The sequence below is a fragment of the Parambassis ranga genome, chromosome 1 (genome assembly GCF_900634625.1).
Source record: "Parambassis ranga chromosome 1, fParRan2.1, whole genome shotgun sequence".
Lineage (NCBI taxonomy): Eukaryota > Metazoa > Chordata > Actinopteri > Ambassidae > Parambassis > Parambassis ranga.
This window is the reverse complement of record NC_041022.1, coordinates 6,252,306-6,274,874: the sequence shown is the minus strand read 5'-3', so window position 1 is coordinate 6,274,874 and position 22,569 is coordinate 6,252,306. Positions and strand designations below refer to the sequence as shown.

Genomic DNA, 22,569 nt, shown 5'->3' with positions numbered 1-22,569 from the left:
GTAGTCTTGGTGTTGTCATGAAGTTTTACTAGCTCTGAAAAAAAAAATCCAAACTTATTGTGGTGATTCTGCCCAGCTTGTTGCTCTTCTTCCATCCATCCATCCATCCATCCATCCTTTCAAACCCATAACCTCTTTTATACACACAAATCCAACAACCACAGACATACTTTCGTAAAGGCTGTGCAACACAAGGTGGCCACAGCTCAAGGCCAAAGTTTATCCCACCTAATCAGCAGCATTTACCGTGCTGTATCCATGGCAACCTCTGTACCAGCTAGATGTACCAGCTACAGCTATCTCAAAGTTTTGTTTGAAAGTAGATTTTCTCTATGTTGAACATATGGTAGATGACAGCCTATATTATGTACCTTTTGTGAGCACCACCAGTATATATTCTAACTATTTGTATGTTGTTTAACCATTATTGCCTTAAGAAATATGTTGTGGTTATGTCCACCATTCAGAGTATTGAGCGATATTTTTATTGTGATGATAATAATAGACCAAGCATGTGAATATGGTGACTTTACATGGACCCTTTCCAAGGAGCACAGGCTCAACCAGCAGCTTCTCACATGGCATTTTATGAAGCGCCGGAACTTTGGAATTAAAGAAAAATAATAGTAAAATATTTATTATAATAGTAGTGGGATGTTCCTCAGGACCGTCTGACTATAAGATCTCACCAAAGAGCACTACCAAGAAAAAAAGGGGAATGTTTACATTTCTCTGTAGGTGAGGGCAGATGATTAAAATCCAACTCAAAAAGTAAAATTGACTGCAATGTCATAAAAATTGTGATGTGGATTCTCTCCCTAGCTTGTGCTGCAAGAACCTTTTCTAAATAACTCCACTTGATGTTATTCTGAAGACCTTTGTACTTCAGTCTGTGATCAACGTTTGTAGCTTTATTCTCACTGTTAACTAAAAAGATGTGATTGCTCTCAAAACCTGTGCCAGACTGTTTCTTCTTACTCAATGGTCTTTTCTCAAAAACATTTTCACAAATGAAACATTTAGGTTAAGTGTATTTATATGCAAGATTTATATTGTGTTTAATTCACAGTCTTTTAAAGGGTTACGGCAATCATCCAGGAACAATACAGCAACATTAGCCAAAATATATCTATTTATTTTCTTTTCATTAGGGGGCCACAAATGCATTTTATATACCTGCTGCCATATGCAGTATTCTTGTGAAATTTTGTGATAACACGCATTAGACTAATCAATGTTTGTTATGGAACCATCATCACTTATGGGTGCGTTTAAGTGTGGCGTTCTGATTGGTTAAAGTTTGTCTGTGACATCCAATTACCTGCCAAGTATTTTTTAACCTCCTGATAGTTGTATGTGGCAAACTATCCAATGCAGTTTTCCAGGGCTGCACATGTAGTAAAATGGCCTCAAATGTACACCTATAATGTACAAACATGAAAAATCACACTCTAAACTACTACTCCAGTGACAGCTTCTCAATCCCTCAAAAGATTTCCTTTGTTTGGGTCTTAAGATTTGTCCAGTTCTAAAAACAGCAGACTCAAAAGCCTTTTGAACATTTTATTTTAACAAAATATCCCTGTAGAACACAGTCTTGCATCCATGCTAGTAAACATACAGCACAAATGGTATCCAACTCGACAGCTGACTCCATAGCCTTCACTCCCGACTTTCACTAACAACTTTACAAAAAGAGTAAAGTGAGGCAGTTCACTCTGTTCCATACTTAAATACTGCAGCCCTCTGAATCCACACCGGTTGATTGAACTGGTCCAGACCGAAAGAGAAACAACTTGTTCAAATCCAAAATGAATTACATTTATACACGTCAAATATGCACGCACGGATCTCCATACACACACACACTTTAGACACTTGTTGAAATCAACCTTGTGATACAGGTACAGATATTGCATACGTTCATTACAGACACATTACGATAGCAGTATGCCTTTATGTATAAAAACAAAAAACAAAAAAGTATAAACAAAATCTCTGTTCAGTCCAGGTCTTGGTTTTGGTGGTTGCAACAATACAGTACACAATTACCAAAAGAGACTATTAAAACCATCTTTACAGTATTTCATCCAGAGCTGTGTGATTTGACACGTTTTAATGTCAACGTCTCTGAACATGTGCAGTTTTGCTCCGATTAAGTCCAGGAGCTGCACAGCAGGTGAGGCCGCGGTGTTGTGTTTGTGTGTGTGTGCTTTCGTTTCAGTTACTTGGTAATCTAGGGGACCTCTTTCTTCTTCATAAAACAATCCAGGTGCATCTGTCACTATCTGCCAGCACTTGTAGAGATGAGCCTACAGGTAAGAAGACAAAAAGGATATGATCTGCAGTTCTCTGGCTCAACACAAGCACACAAATCAAAACTACTGAAGTTTCTTATATATGATTTTGGAAGGTTTGTGTGTCAGGTAAATCTGGGATTTGTTTCTGTATCCACATTCTTACCTTTGTGCAGTGCTTCATTAGTCATGCGATTGATGTAGCGGGTACTACTCTCGGGAACCAGCCACTTCATCACCGTGTTCACACAGGACTTCCTGTAAGTACTCCACACACTCCCACTGATGGCGGAAAACAAATCGATGCTTTTAAGACAGCTGAACAGCAGCTCAACAACAAGAGATTTAATAGGAGGGTAATGCTTACCTGGTCTGACCCTTGACTTCGGTTAGGTCACCGACACCAACAGTGCAACACACACCTGTGTTCAGGTCCCAGCTAACCTGCAGGTTGGAATGGTACGTGTTTGGCCTGAAACCAAGAACACAATGAAAAACTCAAAAAGTCAAAAATATAAAACATGAGACATACAAGAATGGGGCGATGACAAGTACCTGCAGTGCTCCTCATCCACGTTAGAGAAAGCCAGTAACAGCAGACCAATGTTGATCATCACAGTGTTGGTCTCTGGACACACCTGATACAAAACAAACATATGTTTCCATCCAATATGCCAAATGTTTGTTCTTACTTGTCTTGATCTCATTTGTCTAAAGAGAATTCTACTGAGATGAACTGCAAAGGCTGACATTTCTGTGAATTTTACTATATTTAAGTCACCTTTGTCTTGTGGCTCTGTTCATAACCCCCCTGTTGACACTTAATTGGAAAATGTAGGTACTGAACTCAGGACTGCAGGTCTAAAAAAATATTTTAGATGTATACTGTTCCAGGACCAAACAACACATTCTTCCAGAATATATAATATACAAGAAGTTTGGAAAAGCAGCAAAAATGTTTGTGTGTCTGCTGACCTCTAATATCACGACATCATAATCGCTAAAGGAGCAGAACTGTGGGGCCCAGGCAGCATCACTTCTGATCACCTCATTGATAAGATACTCAAAGTCCAGGGTAAGTTGCTCAACACACACACTCTGCAAGAAAAAAAAACATTAGTTGAAACACACACAAAACATATAATCAGTATTGACAGGGATTGTTTTAACAGTTACACTAAAATGTTTCAGATGGTAATCACACAACCAAAACATGTGAAACCGAGGGCGAACCCATGGACCCAAACACCACGGTATTTTGTGTTCTGACAATTAAAATCAATCAGTTTATTGACATTGTTCTATTGCACAAATTACAAAAAGTAATTAAATCACACCAAGCTGAGCTGTGATGAGCTTAAAAACCAGACTGATGCAGCGCTGCACTATTTTCCATGACAAAATAAAATTCTTTTGCTACCTCCATACATATTTCCGAAATGTTAATGCATAAACACACACCTGTCCATTATATGGGCCTGTGACCAGCTGCAGATTCCGTCCTTTCAGATCAGTGACTGTAAAAGGCAGCTGTACTTTATCGTCTTCATAACCTAGACAAAAAAATGAAAACAAATTGTTGGTCAACACTATCAGAGTTGTTAAGCTTGATCTAAACATGTGCACTAAATCTGTCTGCATGTTGTATTTGGAGCAGGTAACAAACCTTTACATCTCTCTATCACATCTTCCTTGTCCATACCTTGGAGCTAACCGACTTGTACAGAAAATTCTGTATTTTCAGTCATTTCAAAGTAACTGTTGTTTACATTTATTTGCTCCGACTCTAACATAACCCACTAATCTGAAACTCCATTGTACTGTAAAAATATCTTATTCATTGTCATTCACCTGCTACATTCTGCTCTGCTCCCCCTGGCTGCTGCAGACGGTAGTGAAGGCGTGAGTAGTTTACATATCCAGGCTCACTGGGACCGACTTCCTGACATGAGGACGGGGTTGGAGTGGATGACGGTGATGAAGAAGAGGAGGCAGGAGACATTACTTGTTCTGAGCACTGTGGCAAACTGTGGCTCGCACCTGATGTTGATGCTTGTGGTGAACTAGTCCGTCTCTCCTCTGCCCTCCACTCTTTACAATCATCTTCCTCCTTCTGAGTTTCTGCATTAATCCCTTTGTCTTCTGGTGTCTGCTTTGCCTCTTTTGCTCCTCCATCAGCTGTCCTCCTCTGACCCTGACCCTCACTTTCTTTCACTCCTCCTCCTCCCTGGGCCCGTCTAAAAAGGTCAGCAGCAAATTCCCGGGCTCGCATGGCAGCTTGTGAATGGCTCGGAGATGAGGGAATTGGAGCGGACCTACTGGGTGGCTGCCGACTTTCAGGTGATCCCTGAGGTAGTGAAGAAGAGGCGGCTGACGAAAAAGACGTCAAGGCCTGACATGACATCATTGCTCTCTTTGTGTACAGGATCTGTGATGACTGACCCTGTGCACCTGTGAGGAACCCAGAGAAACCGAATTAAGACAGAAACACAGGAGAAATATGCTGATGCTCCTGTTTGTGTGTGTCTGTTACCTGTGCAGAGTGAGATACCACAGGCCACCAGAGAATAGCTAGTGTTTAACAGAATGACCTGGTCCTTCTTCAGCTGGAAAGCTGGCTGAAAAGTAGGGAAGGGGTACACAACCTGGTACCTGCTGTTCAGCACATATCCATGTTCAAGACACTCGCCACTTCCTGCAGAGGGAACACAGTAAAGCTAAATAAGACAGGGAGACAAAGAAAGCGTTAAGGATCGGCATGTATTTACCTGTGCGTATGGTAGAAGCAGAGGGAACTGGACAGCAGTTGGAGCAAGGTTTAGGAGGAGGCATCGAGGCTATGGTGATGTAAATGTCCCTGTTGTTCTCATCACTCATCATTAAGTTCATCAGTACAGAGCTTGATGTGCGTGTGCTGAAAAGAAACATAGTCACGAATTATTACTACCACGTCACAAGTGGGTATGTCTCCATACAGACGTTCATTATTTCTTACTTGAAACCAAAGATGACGATTTTAGAGTGGTCATTTGGCCACTCACACACTGTAAGATACAAGTCACTGTAGATTTCCTCTCCAGCAAACAGTCGCACATGGTGGACCTGATGACAAGAAGGCAAAATGAGTCAAGTTCTCCGAACACAGTAGAAGCAACAATGTTCAGTTATTAAATAATTATTGGATTTAAGGTTACAGTCTCATTTACCTGTTTGAGTCTACTGTGTAGATTGAACTCCCACCAATAAAGATGATAGGTATAGAAAGAGAAATCATCATCTTCTCCACAGTCGCTGGTGTAAGACAGCACATAGCGGCCACATTTGGTGAAGCCCAGAAATATATGTCTGGAACCAGAGGGGTAAATGCCACATTAAACTTACTAAGGAACTAGCACTAACAACTCTGATGTAGATGCATTTTAAATAATTTTACCATAACACTTAGATAAAGAGCAGTTACTCAGAAACAAGGGCAGTATATATTGCCACAACAATACCTAGAATAACAGTTTACAATGAAAATGTACAAGATAGGGTCTTCATTTAGGAAAACCACTAAAAGAGGTATAAAATGTAAAGGATGTCAATGTGTGAGTGTGGGTGTTGTTTTTAGAGGGTGCACAAGCAACTTTCGTTGAGTGTTTTTTTTTCTATGCAATGACAATAACAGTGTTTATGAAATTCATTAGCAGCCAGCCATGAATATCAACCCTCTTCAGGCTGGATCCATGACCTGTAATCCCACTGAATTTAAATGCAGTCAGTAAACTTCACACAATGTGCAAACTGTGCTGCAGGAATGAGCAGATCAGTTCTACCTACAGTGTGTAAAATGAGGTTCTTAGTAACAACATGTACTATAAAAACAAACAGACCCTGCCCTCAGGAACTCCTCGCTAACAATGTTCTTCAATGGGACACAGACTCGGGGTGGTAGCTTCCTGAACAGGCGCTGAGAAAACTGTCCTGACAGCTACAAAAGACACAAGAGACAGTTGTAGTTTGGTCACACACATTGTACATAATCCAGCAGAAAGGACCCAGTGACTTCCACATTGGTATTGGTATTGCTTGATGAGTATATTAAAGCACACATACAGTACCTCAGTTGTTTACAAGTGTTGCACTTGCCTTGGAGAAACAACCTACTGCTGGGGGTTAGCACAAGCTAACGCTGAAGCGGCGTTAACAGGTATTTAAATTTGGCTTTAGAGACTGGTGCGCTGATAACGTCCTGTTATATAAAATGTCCATAACCCTAATAGCAAACAAAGCTGACAAATCAAGATAAACGCAGACGAACTGCACTGTTGGTCATAGTTTGTAGCATTCACTAATTAGCCACTTGCCAGCAGCTGGCCGTTCTTTGGTTAGCCGACGAGCCCGTTAGCCGCTAGCTACAAGCTAGCCACAGAAGCTCTTAAAAACAACGGGGCCTTTAGGTAAAGAATCTCTTGTTATTTCAAAACATCGACATTCGTAGTTTATTTCGCACATTACCAACCTTTCCACGCGTAAGAAGCTTCACTACATGGTCTTTGTGTTTTCTTTGGGGTTTCTGTTTGCTGTCGTCCTTTTCAGATTTCGAGCTGGGCGCCATCTCCCTGTAAACTGATGCCCCGCCCACTCAGCCAGGCCTGTCCCGATTGGTCGACAGCTTGCACGAGTCTGCCCTCATTTGCGGGGAGACAAATCCATCAAAACCAAAACAAAGATGGGACGCAGCAGAGGTGACATCCTGCGGGAGGCCACCACAAAATCACTGCATCTGTTTTTTCAATGACTGCCAGCTCCAGCATTAGAAATATACCCAGGAATAATACACATCAGGTGTTTAATGATTCAAACAAGGCTCAGTGATGAGGCAAAACACTTTCCCCATACACAACTCTCCTCTAATTTGAATGTTTTTATTTCAGTATTTAAAAACAAGCTGTAAAAAAATAAGAAAAAAAAAACAATCAGCATACAATAACAGAACCGACCTTTCAATAGTAAAGATGTAGAAATGAAACAGAGGGCAGTCAAGCATACAAACATACACGCACACACAACCAACCTACAAACCGTAGGACAGTTAATGTCTTATAACAGCCAACTCGCACACACTTTTTCTGTTCAGTAGCATTCACTGTTTACAGACACACAAGCCCCCTTAAGAAAAATAATTACACAGAATAAAATTAAACATAAATCATGACAGCAGGGAGAAATACTCCTGCACCTTAAACACAGGAATGTTTTTAAAATGAAGTTAAAAAAGTACCAAGACCAAGAAAAAAAAAGAGAGACCAAAGACTTTGCAATTTTCTATCATACAAACATAATTTTTGAATATATTCAAAATACTGCTCGACAGTTTTTTTTTTACCCTCAGGAAACTGAAGGGAAAACCACTTAAATGTGAGTTAGGGCTGAGATGCTGTTGTGCTAGCTTGCAAGCAAAGATGCTTATTATTTCACATTTTTTTTTAAAAAGAAAACCCAAAAGTCAGATGTATTACAAGGGTTCGGTGAGGTGGGGTGGGGGAGCAAAACTGAACAGAAACCAGGGTAGTTATTTAGTGCTTTGTTCAACGCATGGGCAAAAATTCCCTTTTCTTTGATTTTTACTTTAAAAAAAAAACAAACACAAGGGTTGGAATAGAAAATGTCTGGGTGGATGAGCAAACCATGGTCTTGTCTTATTAAAGCCAAAAAAAGGAAAAAACAAACAAGTCCAGAGATCCATCGCATCCATCCAGCAGACCAAGCCACACATTTATTGTGCCTAAAAAAAAAAGAAATAAGGTCATTAGAATGTTTGCTTTTTTTTTTACATGATTTTGTTGCATAACACTTTCATGTTTGCCATACCTGTTGTCCCTGCTGTGGAGCAGCTGCCTGTCCAGGAGCCTGCCCTGCTTGTCCATAGTAGGCAGCCTGCTGTCTGTAGTATTCGGCCCAGGCTGCACTGTAGTCCTGCTGACCACCAGCTGCAGCTGCTGAGGTGGCTGCTGCTGTTGCTGCTGCTGCTGTTCCTGGAGCAGCTGATGCCCCTCCGGCTGGCTGAGCTGGAAACAAAAACATACATTTTAGGTACACAGTGATTTGTAGGTGTAAAATGTGGAGGAAATAGTCATCTTTCAATATTTTAACGATCAATAAGTTTCGGGTCAAATCCATTTCTTACTCATGCCCATCTTCTTATAGTACTCCTCCCAAGCCTTGGTGTAGTCTGGCTGACCTCCAGCAGTCTGTGCTGCCTGGCTCTGGTCTCCTGCTGCAGCACCAGCTCCTGGGGTCTGCCCTGGCATGGCACCCCCTGATTGCTGGCCATAGTATTGTGCATAGTAGGCCGCCCATGCTGCATTTGGATCTGCTGCCTTACCTATTGGGAGAAGGAAAAAGAATGAGTACAAAAATTGACAGAAATAAAAAGAACGGAAATGAAAATAAAAAATACACTCACTTGGGTCATGTGGACCTGGGGCTTGCCACTGCTGGTAAGCATTTCCCCAACCCTGAGGACAGTACTGGGGACCGCCAGGTACAGCTCCACTGCAGAGAGACATGCCATTTACATACAAAAATTCCTTCTTTTTCCTAAGCAGTACATTTTTTGCTTTTTTGTTGCTTGTTGTTGTTGTACTTACTGGGGAGCGCCACCAGGAGGCCCTGCATTATATGGGTTATGATTATAGGGACCCATGGGTCCACCTGGGCCTCCTGGACCAGGACCACCACCCACAGGACACAATGGAGCCTGAAAGAAAAAAAAATACATTGTGTCCAAGAAGCATTTTTATAAGAAAAAAAATTAAAGAAAATAGAGTATGTATTCATTTTCTCCTCTTGCACATACCTCAATCTTCTCTTCTATAAGCTGCTTTGCGTGATCGATCTGTTGAGGTGACCCTCGTATGGTGAAAAGTTTGAAGTTTGGGTCACCATTCGGCGGAGGTTCACGAGATATCTCCACAAACGCACCAGTTTGTTGGTTGATGGACTTGACATTTTCTCCTCCTCTGCCAATGACAAGCCCGCATTTATGGGCAGGAATGGAGAAGGTCATCTCTCCTCCTGGAGGACCCCAATCTCTACCCCGCCCTCGACCACCAGGTGGCATCCCACCAGCTCCTGGAGGGCCCTAGGGAGGAAACAGACCACATAACTGGTGGTTAGAAACATCAACCCTTAGGGTAAACTGCAAAATGTGACCTTGTCTCTCCATGCAACCTGCAACCAAATTTTCAGATTTATGACAAATATTTCTATTATTTACTAATATTTAACAATTAAATATCACTAAAACCAAACAACCTGCCCGTCTCTGAACTTACCCCTTGCCCACCCTCCTCTCGGGCACGGATGCTCTGTAGCAAGTCAGTAATGATTGAGGCAGCATGCTGACACTGGTCTGGGGGACCCATAATATGAGCAATTTTGTCAGGCCCCGTTCCATCATCTATTAGGCAGAACAAAAAGTGCAGTTGAGTTTATTGAATATTTTTATGACATATAATGAAACAGGATGATGTGGTATAAGATTTGAGAGTTCACCTGGTTGAAACTGTATCTTTACTCCAGCATCACTCTGGATCTTCTTGATCATCTCTCCATTACGACCAATCACAACACCCACAGACTGTCGGGGCACAGCTATCTGTAGTAGAAGAAAGAGCCGATGAGTCTCTGTTGTTCATCTTTGTTTGTTCTGATACATGAAGATTGAACTGAATTACTTATTACGTTACTCACGTCTATGCCGCCACCGCCGCCGCCACCACCACCTCCTCCCATCCTTGTTCCGTATTCGTTCCTATCACCAAAACCAGGGTGATCCCTTTCTCGTAAAATCTCATTAACCATCTCCTTTGCTTGCTTCAATGTCAACATAAAGATGCAAAGGAGTTAAAACAGAGTACAACACATTTGCAAACTTCACCAATCTTCACTGTGTCCAAAGACTACCTGCACTTTGTAGGGGTCTCCTATGATGCGTAGGGGTTTATCTATGTTGGGGGGTTGGGACCCATCTTGAATAAGAATCATTTTAACGCCAGCTCGCTCCTAGAAATATGCAGGAGAAATGTGTTGAATAAAAAAAAAGGCACATGAACAAGACATCAGAATAGATCTTAATTTTTATCATCACTTTACATCATGCCGTCTGCCTCACCTGTAACTGTTTGATGGTCTCTCCTCCTTTGCCGATAATAAGGCCGGCCTTGCCTGCAGGGATGATCATCTCTTGCATGGAACCAGACTGACCATTGGTGGACTCGTGACCCCTGGACACTATGTCTTCTATAAGTTCCTTGGCTCTCCTGTGAAAAAAAAATGATGAAGAGCTTGCAGCATACACAGCAGTATAGCTTTGCAATATTAGGACCCATTACAAGCCATAGAAACAACATTAATTACAGCTAGGCTACACCATCAGCTTGTACATCTAAAGTTTAGACAAGCATTTGAAAAGGACACATCTTAAAGCCTTGCATTGCTGCTATTATTTTCTGGCATCCACCCAAACTATAGGTAGAAAGACATAAAGCAGCTTTTCTGTTACTTGAGCTAAGAATGTACTCCTTAAACATCTTGACCATTTTACTTAAGATCCTAACATTCCATAGTTTTTGTCCGAGTGCATTTTAAGACACTTCTGTGTCTTGAATGGAGCCTGTGAATTCATTAGCCCACAATACTTTATCTAATCACATGATTATGATTGCCCTGAGTAGTAAGAACCACAGTTGGGGTTTTACTCAGTCTAGCACACTACGATTTGTACACAAACAGAGAGAGGTGCTGCACTGTGCCTGGATTATAATTCCTCACAAATGCAGATACAAGGTTTGCATACCACAGGTTTGTAGTCGATCTTATTACTTTCTAGTTCACTTAGCAGCAGAACCTGGACCCATATGTCTGCCACAAACTGAGCCTGCACTTTTTCTCCCACTTTCACCCATTCTATACCAACAGTGGATAATATTTTGTATAGTTTGCTCAAAGCCTGAGAAATTTTCCACAGTTGACTGTCTGTACATTATTTTAAAAGTCAAAAACAACAAATGCAGGAACTGTAGAGCACAAATGGGCCCAAGCTCTTTCAATCAGGCAGCCTGGCCCACATAGGAAAACCAAATGAATACCACTAAAAGGTGGTGGGGTTGGGCCAAGTGACAGTGTGTTGAGCCAAGCATCGCAAGTGCCCCTCTCTCCAAATCATGTCTGTCTCTCTCACATCTTGCCATCCCCTACTTCAGCCAGTATAATTCTCTGTGGGCCATTTTTGCTATTGGGTTGGTTACTGTTCAAAATGCACATTTCTGGCTTGACTTATGATGGGTTCCTTGTTTGTTTTTTTTCTAAAAGGTTCTCTTTCCTTCACCTCAGTCAGTGCTCTGCACTGTGCATGTGGGAGGAAGCTTCCTGCCACATACAGCTGCATGGCAGGGAGGGTTGTTGAGAGGGCAGTAAAATGACAGAGGACTCACACAATTATTTGTAATGAGTTAAAATCAACAAAAAAAAATGATGTTTCCCAAAATGACATCAAGTACATTTTAATGTGATTTGCAATTTGCAGAAACCATCTTTTGTTTTTTGCTTGCTGCATTATATACCACAGACCTGTGGAAATAGCCCGAAACCAACTAACTTGTCACCCTAAAGTGTTGTAGTTACTGATTTTAATTATGAACTTCAAGACCAACTTACTGAATGCCCTCTGCAGACCCTGTCAGAGAAACACTTCTTTCTGGAAGACCAGCACTGTCTGCGCATTAATGAGAAAACATTTATCAGTACAAGAGCAGCAATATATTGCACTCACAAATGTGTGATTAACACAGTACTCACCATGTGCAATTTGGACCTTGCACCCAGAATCCTGTTGTATTTTATTAATCTGTTCACCTCCTCGGCCGATGACTTAAGGGCAAGAGCAAAGACATTTCAGTTAAGACACATGTTTCATGTCATGGTATCATCTATATGCTTTAGGAAAGGTATGTGCATGTACTCACTGAGGCCGACCATGCCATCAGGCACCCTGTACTCTTCTGTCATTGTGGATGGCCTAACACTACAGACACATGATATGATGTAAAATAATCACATACTTAATGACCTCCATCATAACCACAAAGAAAAAAATAACGCACCTTTGTTGGGACAGAGCAACCAGCTGAGCTCCAATAGCTGTAAGAAAAGAAGCACATAGTCAGGACTGGGAAACTGAGCAGAGCACGAGCTTGTGGCAGGGTCGTTTGTGTATTTAACTTACATCTTGCAGAATCTCTTTCACTCTGTGATGCTACTTTCTTGGCATCAGGTTCATCTGGAAACAAAAGAAAAAGTGAGTCTGACAATGTGTTAAAACAATACAGAAAGTGTATGTGTGTGAGTTCTGATTCCAACCTGCTTCTTCCAGAGATCGTTTCTGTGCTGTGAATGGATAACTCTCGGCTCCACCATTGTTGGTCACTGGAGGCACACCATCGCCACCAATCTTAGCTGCAATCTAGAGGAGTGTGAACACTGGATTAAAGCACACGTGTCTGCAAAGATGTAGTGAACAACTTTAATCTGTTAGTTCTGAACATTTGCACATTACTCAGGGTTCACCCAGGTTTAAATCAATCCTATCCATCCTAATTTCAGGGCATGGGAATTTAAATTCTAAAATAACACAACAGTTCCCGGTATTCCTGTGTGTGGAAAGCCTGCTTATCACTATACACTTTAATTAGGGACACAGCAAGAACAATTCTGAAAATGCTCTGACTTAATGGAACCACAACAGCAATTAGTCAATAGAAAATTAATCAATCAGCATTAATTCAAGTTAAAATCTTTTTTTAATTTAGTAAACAAGGAAAATATTCTGTAGTTTCAGCTTCTCAAATATCACATAAGGTTGTTTTTTTCTGTGTTCAATTATTGAATTAAATATATTTGGAGCATGCCCTGTGAAATATCTTAAATGTTGTTTATACATTTTAGAGCTTTGATGAACCCGTCAAATAACACCAGCACATTTAATAATAAGCAATGTCGTCCGTTTAAATCCTACATCCATTCAAGAAATCTCCGTTGAATACTTAAGTTGTCGAAACAGTCAACAAATAAAGTGATCGCGTCCATTTGTCTTTACTTATCAATACAAATAAACATCTATGTTTATTTTCACAATCATAACAACGCGATTATTTTCATCATTAAATGTCTGATAAAGGAAGTTTTATACACAGCGAATAACGAATCTTCGCGACCGTTAACTATGGAAACAAGCTACCTAGCTAAGTTAGCCTAAGACCATTTCATTCAACTCAAGGATTTCGTTAGCGACAAATAATGAATTAATTTTGAATTACACCAGCTGCTCATCCGCCCCGCGAACAATTCCAAATTGTCCCTCACCGTGTGAGACAGACAGTATGCCATTGCTAATAGCTAGCTAGCTTGATAACTACGGCTAGCGTCACGGGTAATTAAGCTAGCGGTTTTCTAGCAGCTAACTAGCTCGCCGGTTGTCTTCTCCTGTGGCCGAACGACTCTCTTACTTGTCTGGCTCGTTGTACTGCATCAGCGAAAGCGTCCTTTTTCATCCCAGCGCCGACTCCGTTAGATGGCAGAGCGCCGTAATCGGACATGCTGCTTCCAAGGGGCGAATACACACACAGGGGGCAGGCTGAATAGCTTTGGCCGGGTCGAGCTGCGCAGAAGCGGGAAGGTTACCAGCAGCGTACGGGGGACACTAATGTAAGCGACACTGCCTACCACGCCGGCAAAGTTCCCAGCTTAAAATAACCAATCAATGCATCTTGAACTCCTGGTTTTCTTCTTCTTCTCCTTCCTCATTCTTTGTTGGGGGTTAAAGTCTAACGTTGAAACACACGAATATCGCCTCCTGTCGGTTGGAATGTAAATCACACACAGGCATGCCTACAAACTCTTCTTTCTTTGTGGTAAAATATTGTATAAAATTGACTTTTTATTGTTTTTTATCTCAGACTTTTTATTTTTAGTGCACAGATTTTTGTGTTTCATTGGAGGACTGTAATTACTTCTCAATTACATTCCATTTTTTTACTATTTTTACAGCATTTTGTTGGGGGGAATTTCCTAGAAATAAAATCTGATTTTGTACCAATTACGTATATAAGGAAAAAAATTGTAACAGCTCTATTTAAACCCAAGGAAATATGAATGTAATAATTTAAAACTAAAAACTTTTTTTTTTCATTGAATAGTATGCCCTGCCAAATTGCTCAATTCTGCTATTACAAGAAGGACGTCTGCATCAAATTTAGACTGTTATCAAATTAATTTACCAATTATACAAAACTGCTAGCTGGCATTGTCATTTGATTTAAAATAAATGCTTTAATTTGTTAAAAAAAAACTTGTAACATTGCTTGTAAACTGCTTATTGACCTGTATGTAAAACGGTTTCATAATAGTACAGTAGTGACTGGGACTACTATTAACTTGTGTGTTATACTGCTGCTTAAGACAACAGGACTGTCCCAAGAATGTCATGTGTTGAGTATCAGTGCAGTGCTTTTAATTGTTTGGCGTCTTTACAGAAAACTCCATCTGCTCAACATCTGTAGCTCTTTATTTATCGTTAACAGGCTCAGTGGAAAGTTGTTAAACAAAAGCAGTTGAATGCATGTCTTTATTTTCACATACATAATAAAACACCCGAAACTCACAGGCATTAAATATCATGTCTTACTTATTTCATGTGAGAATACTGCGTGGCAGTGAACCATGTAGTGTTTAGATTAAAACACTTTTGTGCATAGGAACACTCATGACACACATGAGGCAAAGGAGGTCATCCTCTGTGCTTCTTGATATGGCTTTGGCAGTCTTTGTGCGTGCTTCGCTCGGTAGTGATTATTCCAGGAAGGATACGCTCCTGTTTTTCATTAAGTTTTAGTGACACTGAACTGTATCTCCAGAGATCTGGATCATCTTCTCTATATTCCGCCTGGGAGGAAAAAAAAAGAATACTGTAGGAATGTAACATTTCCTCCAAGTTGTCTTTGCATCTCCACTGTTCAACAGGCATGTTCATGCACATCTTCTTCTGTCCAAACCACTGCAGCAGCAAGATGCTACTTGTTTAGCTTTCACACTGCTGGCATGCATTGCACTGTAAAAACATCCAGCAGCAGCCAGTTCAACACCTGCAGTCTCAGGACCATTCACAGTCAAAATCCAGTTTCCTCATGCACTGTCCACTGTGCCACTCCAAACCGTTTTTTGGCTACGCCTTGCTTTTCCCTGTCCTCCTACCCTCAATGTCCACTCCCAGGAGTATCCTCGTGTACTCGTAGACAACGTAGGACACACTCACAGCGGGGATGACTTTCAGCAAGTTGGGGGAAATTCCTCGATAAAGTCCAGCAACACCCTCCTTGGTCACAATGTTGTGAATCAGGGCCAACATGGAGAGTTTAGGGGTTCCTTTCACAGACGCTGATGGGAGAGAAAAGAGAACACTTAACTTACTCCAGAGCTTTCAGCGGCATTTCACAGTGAGCTGGACTTCCTTTAATGTATCTGCATATATGAGGCAACCTGACCTTGTGCCTGCATTCGGGTGCGGATCAGCGCCAATGGGTAGCTTGCAAGCTGTCCACAAGTACTAGAGACAGCACCACATCCGACCAGCACCATTACCCCCGGGTCAGCTAAACCTCTGTTCCTGTTCAGCCAGGCAAACTTCAGAGTCTGTGGAGTGAAGGGTAATGGGATGAAGGTAAACACTGAGGAGTGATGCACCATGAGAGCTGTGTGTTCTCATCTCTCTGACCTCATACACAGCCAGGTCAATGCCAGCATATGGGACAATGCTCAACAGGTTGGGTACATAGCCTTTGTAGAAGGCTGTTACTCCTTCCCTCTGTAGGATCTGTTTGGCACAGTCTGCAATCCCTGAGAACTGACCGGTTTTTCTTAGTGTGAGGCGAGTCTTCAGCACCTGAAGGGTAAAAAAAGTTGGAGAGATGGAAAAGAAACAAGATAATGGAGAACAAAGAGTAAATTTATGAGTCGGAAAGGATCTTTCCTTGATGCTATGTAAATATTTCTGTGTATTACCCTGATATTACCTCCATAGGATAGATGGCTGTCTGAGCTGTTGCACCAGCCAAAGAGCCAGCGACAAACCTCTCATGAATCCTCAGATTTCTGCTTTCATCACCTCCACGCATCACATTTTTGATCTATGCAAAGCCACAAAAACACAAACGAGAAACGATTTGAAATGAAAGTAGACATGTTGTCTAAGAAGGTTTTCCAGTTAACAGAGGTGGTATACTATGACACCTATGGAGAGGAAACACGTATTCTTGGAAATTCACTGACTACAAAAAGTTTGAATTTGAAGATTCTCTGCACAATAGGACAGTCCTCAACAGGGATTGATAAGGTCCTGGAAAGGATCCTTCATTAACTTTGTGAAACACAGAGGTTATCATGTGCAGGAATTAGAGATGTAAACAGTTAATCAACTTTAGATTAATTGTTGTTAAAAATGTAATCGATTAAATTAAATTAGTTGTCAAATAATCGCCCCGGCAGTATTTTAGTTTTGGATTTTTTTTAAGACATTACAAGTGGCAGCCTCAGTTCTGCTCGGCGTGTCGTTTCTGTCTCTACATGCTCGCGCATTTCTCCGCTGCTCTCTGTACTGTGCACAGAGGATTCCGCCCCAACACACACACACACAGGTGAGCGCACATATATGCGAGCACACTCCCACCAGCAGACAGAGAGCGCGCATTGAAAACAGTGTCAAGCGGCGTGCTGTCTGTTGGAAAGTTATCAGCAGCCTAGCCATGCTGGTATGTTGATGGAATTTGTTTTCAGGTGCTGTGTGATCTCTGTGCGCATGTAGCATTCCATCAGAATAGATCAAAGTAGGAGATTGCCACATGATAATCTGCATTTTCATTTGTGCAGTAAATGTACTGTCACCTTTCTCAGATTAAAGGAGATTATACGCCCGGCTAATGTTTTTCTTGTAAATAGCCCACTAGGTTAATAAAAGATAATATTTTGTTTAGCTTTTAATGTTAGTGAAACTAAGGGGAAATTCAGGCCCAGGAAAATTGCCGCTTATCAATTAATCGTTAATCGATTGATAAGGTCATTCAACTATTGATTAATGAATTAATCGATAACTTGTATCCCTAGCAGGAATAGACTTTTTTCCTGCCTTCATTGAACCTTGTTTTGTTGCCAATCAGCCAGTAGAGACTGCTGTTTTTCTCTAGCTTAATCTTAATGTCATCAGAACAGCCTGAAAGTTAGTAGAGTAAAAAAGCTAGTGTTCTTCCTCACCTGTTCATAAGCTGTGAACTTGATGGCAGTTTCAGGTGCTATTTTTAAAACATTAATTCCATTGCCCCTCCATAATGACCACACTCCTCCTTCTTTTAACATGTACTGAAAACCACTCAGCACATTCCCTTTAAAGTCAGTGGATCCGTGGACCTGAAAGAACAGAGCAGGACAGTTATCACTCTAACATGAATGAAACACACAGCATGACATCATGACGTCCGGCAGACTGACCTGTCTGAACACTTTGAGTCGGTCTAAGGGGGCAGTTCCAGTCCGAGACACAGATCCAGCCATGGCTCCGGCCATCAGCTGCCGCCACACATAACCGGACTTCTTCTCCTCTTCTGAAAAATCATCTGGGACCGTCAGCTGCTCGCCTAAATCCAACATCTACTAAAACCACAAAAAAACGTGAAAAAATGAGAGCAAGAAAGAGGAGAGTGGGAGAACTCAAATGTGCGTATGTTTCATTGTGTGTGATCTTACCATTGAGCGCTTCCAGTAGCGAGCCACGTCCTCCATGTTTGTGAGAGGGTTGAGCAGGAAGTGGTCTCGCCACTCGTTCCAGTCAATGGTCATCGTACCGTCCTTGTCCATACTGAATGAAAGACAAAGAAAAAAAACTGATTAAAATTCGGATTTTCAGTCTCACTAGGAAATGCAGCATCTAAATAAATAAATAAAGTAAAAGGACAGCAGTAAAGATGAATCTGAATCTGATACGACTCCCATCTTTGTCAGCAGTAGGTTGGTCCTGCTACAAGGAGCTCCGGTGTGGAAAGAGTAATGTTATTTTGCACCACTGATAACAAACCTGAGCAAAATCCTGGTGGCATCCTCCACACTGATGTTCACACCAATGTTTTTCAGACAGTTCTGAATCTCTGCTATGTCTATCTCACCTGCAAACACAAGCAAAGTGAGTGAGATGGAGTAACATTTTGAAACATTTTGAAATAACGGGCTGCTACACACCATCGTTATTGCTGTCCAGCCTGCGAAACATTAGCTTCAGCTGCTTTTCATGAGTGCGAAGATACTGAGTAAATTCTTCAAAGTCCAACACTCCATCCTGGTTTGTGTCACCGGCCTTCACGAGCTGACCGGACAGACAGGAAAGGCAAAAGAAAACAAAATTTATTTGTTTATTTATTTAGTCAGGGAACATTACAGTCATTCAGAATCCAAAGTTGCCTGCATTTCTTATCTGATATCAGGACCAAAACTAATTTTAAATTAATTAAATTAATTACATTTTAGCCAATGCACACTAGGTTTTCTGTATGCACCAAACAACTAAAGCAAATTCCTAGTAATGTGAAACCTTTTATAATAAACATTATTCTGATTATAATGTAGTCTATGAATCACTTTCTGCAACAACATATATTAGCTTAACTTTAGTTTATCAGTGCAAACAGGAGAGGTGACCGAGACAGCAGTGAGATACACCGCTGGTGTTTGCAGCCATTAAATAAACCTCTGACGGATGAATCATGCTAACCTGCAGTAACCCGAGCAGCTACATGTTTTAGGTTTGCGTTTAGAGGTTTACGACCGATCGTGCTGCCATTCTGCTCTACATCATGCATCTGTGGTAGTGTGGTTCCTTTGAATGTTGTTAGGTGATTTAAACACTGTGCGTTATAAAAGATCTATAGTGTAACAACCAAATCCTTATTTATCAGCAGTAATAATCACAATGATCTATGAGTTACCAGGCGTCCAGAGCAGGACGCAGAAAAAGGTTATCAGTCTCAGCTTACAAGGTCCCCCCACTTCTACCAAAATAGCCAGCAGGCTGCCCTTTACATGTGTACACACACACACTTACATTCATATGCGAGGACAAACACACAGCACCGTGTTTGTGAAATGTTCCACACAGACACAGAAGAAGACAGAGCAGAATGAGCTCTTGGTGACACTTTTTACCAAAAAAAACAAACTGACAGACTGTGAGGAGGAGGAGAGACAGACTGTGTGTGTTCACAACACAAAGCTACGTTGGTGTTCTTGGCTGCTGCTGTTGTACAAACAGTGAAGCTGCAGATCATAAGGACCGGGGATGATAACATCACTCAGGGCTTCCCTGGATGAGAAGAGATCAGTGGGTTTTGTAACTCACTAGCAGAGAAGACCACCTCCAGGCAGGTTAAATCATAGGTTAAACAATGACCCTGTCAGAGAACACTAACACACCACAGCCAGGCTTGAATCACTCAGTTGTCATCTCACAGCAAACTCAGAGGATCAATAGGTCGAAGCTCATTTTAATGACAATGGCTCAAATCTCTGCTGAACATGCACCTCTGTTGTGTGTCAATCACAAAGACCAACACTGCTGAGTATTTGAACACAACTTGTTCACAGAGAGAAGTCACCAAACATAAGTGAGCTTGTTGGTCAACATGTTTTTGTGCGTTTGAAGAGTGTTTTATTGATTACTCAAATAATGGTGCAGTCAGATGACCGGCTCTGTCTCCACTAAACAAGATAATCTGATCTAAACACACTTTTTTTTAAAAAGATGCTACTTGCACACAGGATGGAACAGCATGTACACCTGGGTGGAGAGCATGGCAGAGACCAGCATCATGGTGTCTATAGGCAACGATGCTGTTTGTATGCATGGTAGAATAGAAATATGATTATTTACACCTGGGTAGAAAAGCCAGTGAAGTACAGCATGGTGACAGACAACAAATATGTTGTGCAATTTGCAGCCAGAAGTGGAGTGACACACTCGTGTGTGAGTAGCTAACAACACTATTTACACCCTATAGAATGGCATTTCCAAGTTAACACAGACTTTTAGCTTCAAACAGGAAGTAAACTTGTTTAGCCAATTCTTCAACCACAATCAACAAAAAAGCTACACCTCTATGTGCAAACAGCTGAACAGCTGGTGTGAGTCTATTCTCACAAACACACCAGTGTGTGTGTGTGTGTGTTCTGCTGTCTTACCCTCTCCAAGGAGCCTTTGGAAAGCCCTCGACCTGCCAGCCCTGCCCGCAGTTCACTGATGTCAAGGTGTCCATCTTTGTTGAGGTCCAGCTGGTCAAACAGCTCAGCCCAGCGCTTCTCCCTGTCCTTATCCGTATCGGGGGATTCTCCTCCATCCTGACAGCGCACCCAAGGGATCCAAGTCCGCTGGGGTCCCATAGCTGGATGGCAGTCAGTCAGCTGATGGAACACAGGGGCATCATATGAATCACACCAGCCTGACAGCCAGGCACAGCACAGTCCTTAGATTCACAAAAGCACACACTGTATATATGTATATATATACACTGTATATATATATATATATATACATATTACATTAGTGGGTTATGAATGTATGGAGTTACAGCAAGTCAAATGTAGGATTTAAGGTCATAAGATTACCAGGAATCCACCAATTTATGTTGACACTGCTGGATATTTTACACAGAGATTCCTTTATCTTGTTCACTAAAACAGGAGATTCAAGTTCTAAATGAACTTTAGTACAGCTGTTGATCAATAAAGTATCTATCAATCAATCTATCTGTCTGGCTGTTCCACGCTGGCTTCTGTGGCTCTGTGTGTACCTACTTAATCTGATTTAAACATTCAGTGCATGCTTGCATGCACGGCCAAAATATTTCTTTATGATTTGTTGATGAGTTTTTTCCCCAAACACCACAAAGAATGGAGAAATAACCAAACACACGTGTGGAGGAATTATTGGTTATTATCGATATATTGGCCATAACGCCAGAGAACTGCAGCCTCATCACTGGCACAGTCTGAACCACATAAGAGCATTAGCTTCCAAACACACTGATGATCGCATTTAATATGACCCTCACACTGGCACAGACACTGCTAAGGTCTAATAACATGAGACCATTTTGAGACTCACGGCGTGTTTATCTCCACGCAGACCCGCCGCCCATAGCAGGACGCATGCAGAGGATCAGGATCAGGAGAAAACCTGCAGGTCCGGAGCGCAGGAAGCTGCAGCTGGAGCCGGGTTTAACACCACAACAAGCGGCTGTGCCTCTTTTTTTCTATCCCCCTCTGAATCCAGCAGAGTTAAAGCAGAAGGTCTCACGGTGGATCGCTGCTGTCTCGTAGATTTTGAGGAAGCAGGAAGCGAGAGGAAGACGCAGCGTGGCCGCGCTGGGGAAGCTGCCGGCGGCTGAGCGTCAGAGGAGCCTGTGGAGGATGAAGCAGAGGATTACATGTGACACTGATAAATATTATTGATTGTTGGCAAGTACGGAGGACTGTTGTGAAATAAAACGCAGCAATAAAACCTAAATCGTGTCCAATTACATTTATATTTATTGTTCATGCATGTGAGTGCTCACATTTTTGTTATACCTTAGAGTGCAAAAGTGAATTCCTCGTTTTAAAAGCACAGATCAGTGATGTGTAAACACTTCACAGCCTATGTATGAATGGTGTAGCACCGTTTGGACACAAGATGTCTCCCACTTGTACCAAACAAACATGCGTCCATACACTCAGGTTTCAAGTTTCCAAATCACGCTTGTGTTGCATTCAGGGCCCTGATTGGCTTCCGGAAAAATGATGTCACACAGTCCTGTTCCCACAGGTCCAAGATGAGCAAAGAGAAAGTTTACTCCTTCAGCAGTGAAAGCAACATGTTAACAAATCTGTAATACAACAGAATTAACTGTCTATTGATAACTGATTACAGAAAGGAAGAAGATGGAAACAATGTGATCAATGGTCTGATGTTGATATTACTTACATATATTGTGCATATAACATTCCCTATACAGATGAGTAAATTGATTTTTTTAGGAAATAGGAAATATTTATTGGGTAATTTAACCATTCAAAAAAGACCTGAGTGAAAATGTTGACCAATCAGAAACATCCCTCCAGGTGGAGCATGAAACAAGAGGTTTAAAAGAATGAGACA

The 22,569-nt window shown here is 41.5% G+C and overlaps 3 protein-coding genes across 5 annotated transcripts; all 3 read right to left on the bottom strand.

Moving 5' to 3' along the window:
- Window positions 1–1,549: 1,549 nt before the first annotated feature.
- dcaf15 (DDB1 and CUL4 associated factor 15) lies at window positions 1,550–6,914 on the bottom strand. Of its 2 annotated transcripts, XM_028417366.1 has the most exons (13): window positions 6,802–6,914; window positions 6,173–6,270; window positions 5,504–5,642; window positions 5,293–5,399; window positions 5,066–5,211; window positions 4,831–4,992; window positions 4,149–4,748; window positions 3,759–3,850; window positions 3,273–3,395; window positions 2,853–2,935; window positions 2,665–2,769; window positions 2,464–2,579; window positions 1,550–2,312 (listed from the first exon to the last, which is right to left on the bottom strand). In XM_028417366.1, exons 1-13 carry the CDS (start codon window positions 6,895–6,897, stop codon window positions 2,257–2,259), a joined length of 1,923 nt encoding a protein of 640 aa, XP_028273167.1. In that variant the 5' UTR covers window positions 6,898–6,914; the 3' UTR covers window positions 1,550–2,256. The 2 variants fall into 2 exon arrangements, with proteins under 2 accessions (XP_028273167.1, XP_028273178.1); XM_028417377.1 differs by lacking the exons at window positions 1,550–2,312; window positions 2,464–2,579; window positions 2,665–2,769; window positions 2,853–2,935 and adding an exon at window positions 2,984–3,158.
- A 277-nt stretch (window positions 6,915–7,191) lies between these two features.
- On the bottom strand, window positions 7,192–14,113 carry khsrp (KH-type splicing regulatory protein). 2 transcript variants are annotated; one of them, XM_028415916.1, is made up of 19 exons: window positions 13,850–14,113; window positions 12,705–12,807; window positions 12,571–12,624; window positions 12,449–12,485; window positions 12,311–12,369; window positions 12,144–12,215; window positions 12,003–12,060; window positions 10,459–10,606; window positions 10,251–10,349; window positions 10,038–10,160; window positions 9,840–9,942; window positions 9,620–9,744; window positions 9,142–9,426; window positions 9,012–9,042; window positions 8,933–8,945; window positions 8,749–8,837; window positions 8,470–8,667; window positions 8,154–8,350; window positions 7,192–8,067 (listed from the first exon to the last, which is right to left on the bottom strand). In XM_028415916.1, the coding sequence occupies exons 1-19, from the start codon at window positions 13,937–13,939 to the stop codon at window positions 8,059–8,061; spliced, it is 1,893 nt and encodes a 630-aa protein (XP_028271717.1). In that variant the 5' UTR covers window positions 13,940–14,113; the 3' UTR covers window positions 7,192–8,058. The 2 variants fall into 2 exon arrangements, with proteins under 2 accessions (XP_028271717.1, XP_028271710.1); XM_028415909.1 differs by having other exon boundaries at window positions 8,933–9,042; window positions 13,850–14,112.
- A 749-nt stretch (window positions 14,114–14,862) lies between these two features.
- On the bottom strand, window positions 14,863–22,104 carry slc25a23a (solute carrier family 25 member 23a). The gene is made up of 13 exons (XM_028402034.1): window positions 22,002–22,104; window positions 21,538–21,833; window positions 20,616–20,834; window positions 18,624–18,747; window positions 18,463–18,550; window positions 18,135–18,246; window positions 17,880–18,038; window positions 17,646–17,798; window positions 16,412–16,525; window positions 16,114–16,281; window positions 15,884–16,031; window positions 15,594–15,776; window positions 14,863–15,285 (listed from the first exon to the last, which is right to left on the bottom strand). The coding sequence occupies exons 3-13, from the start codon at window positions 20,811–20,813 to the stop codon at window positions 15,275–15,277; spliced, it is 1,458 nt and encodes a 485-aa protein (XP_028257835.1). The 5' UTR covers window positions 20,814–20,834; window positions 21,538–21,833; window positions 22,002–22,104; the 3' UTR covers window positions 14,863–15,274.
- Between the last annotated feature and the right edge of the window lie 465 nt (window positions 22,105–22,569).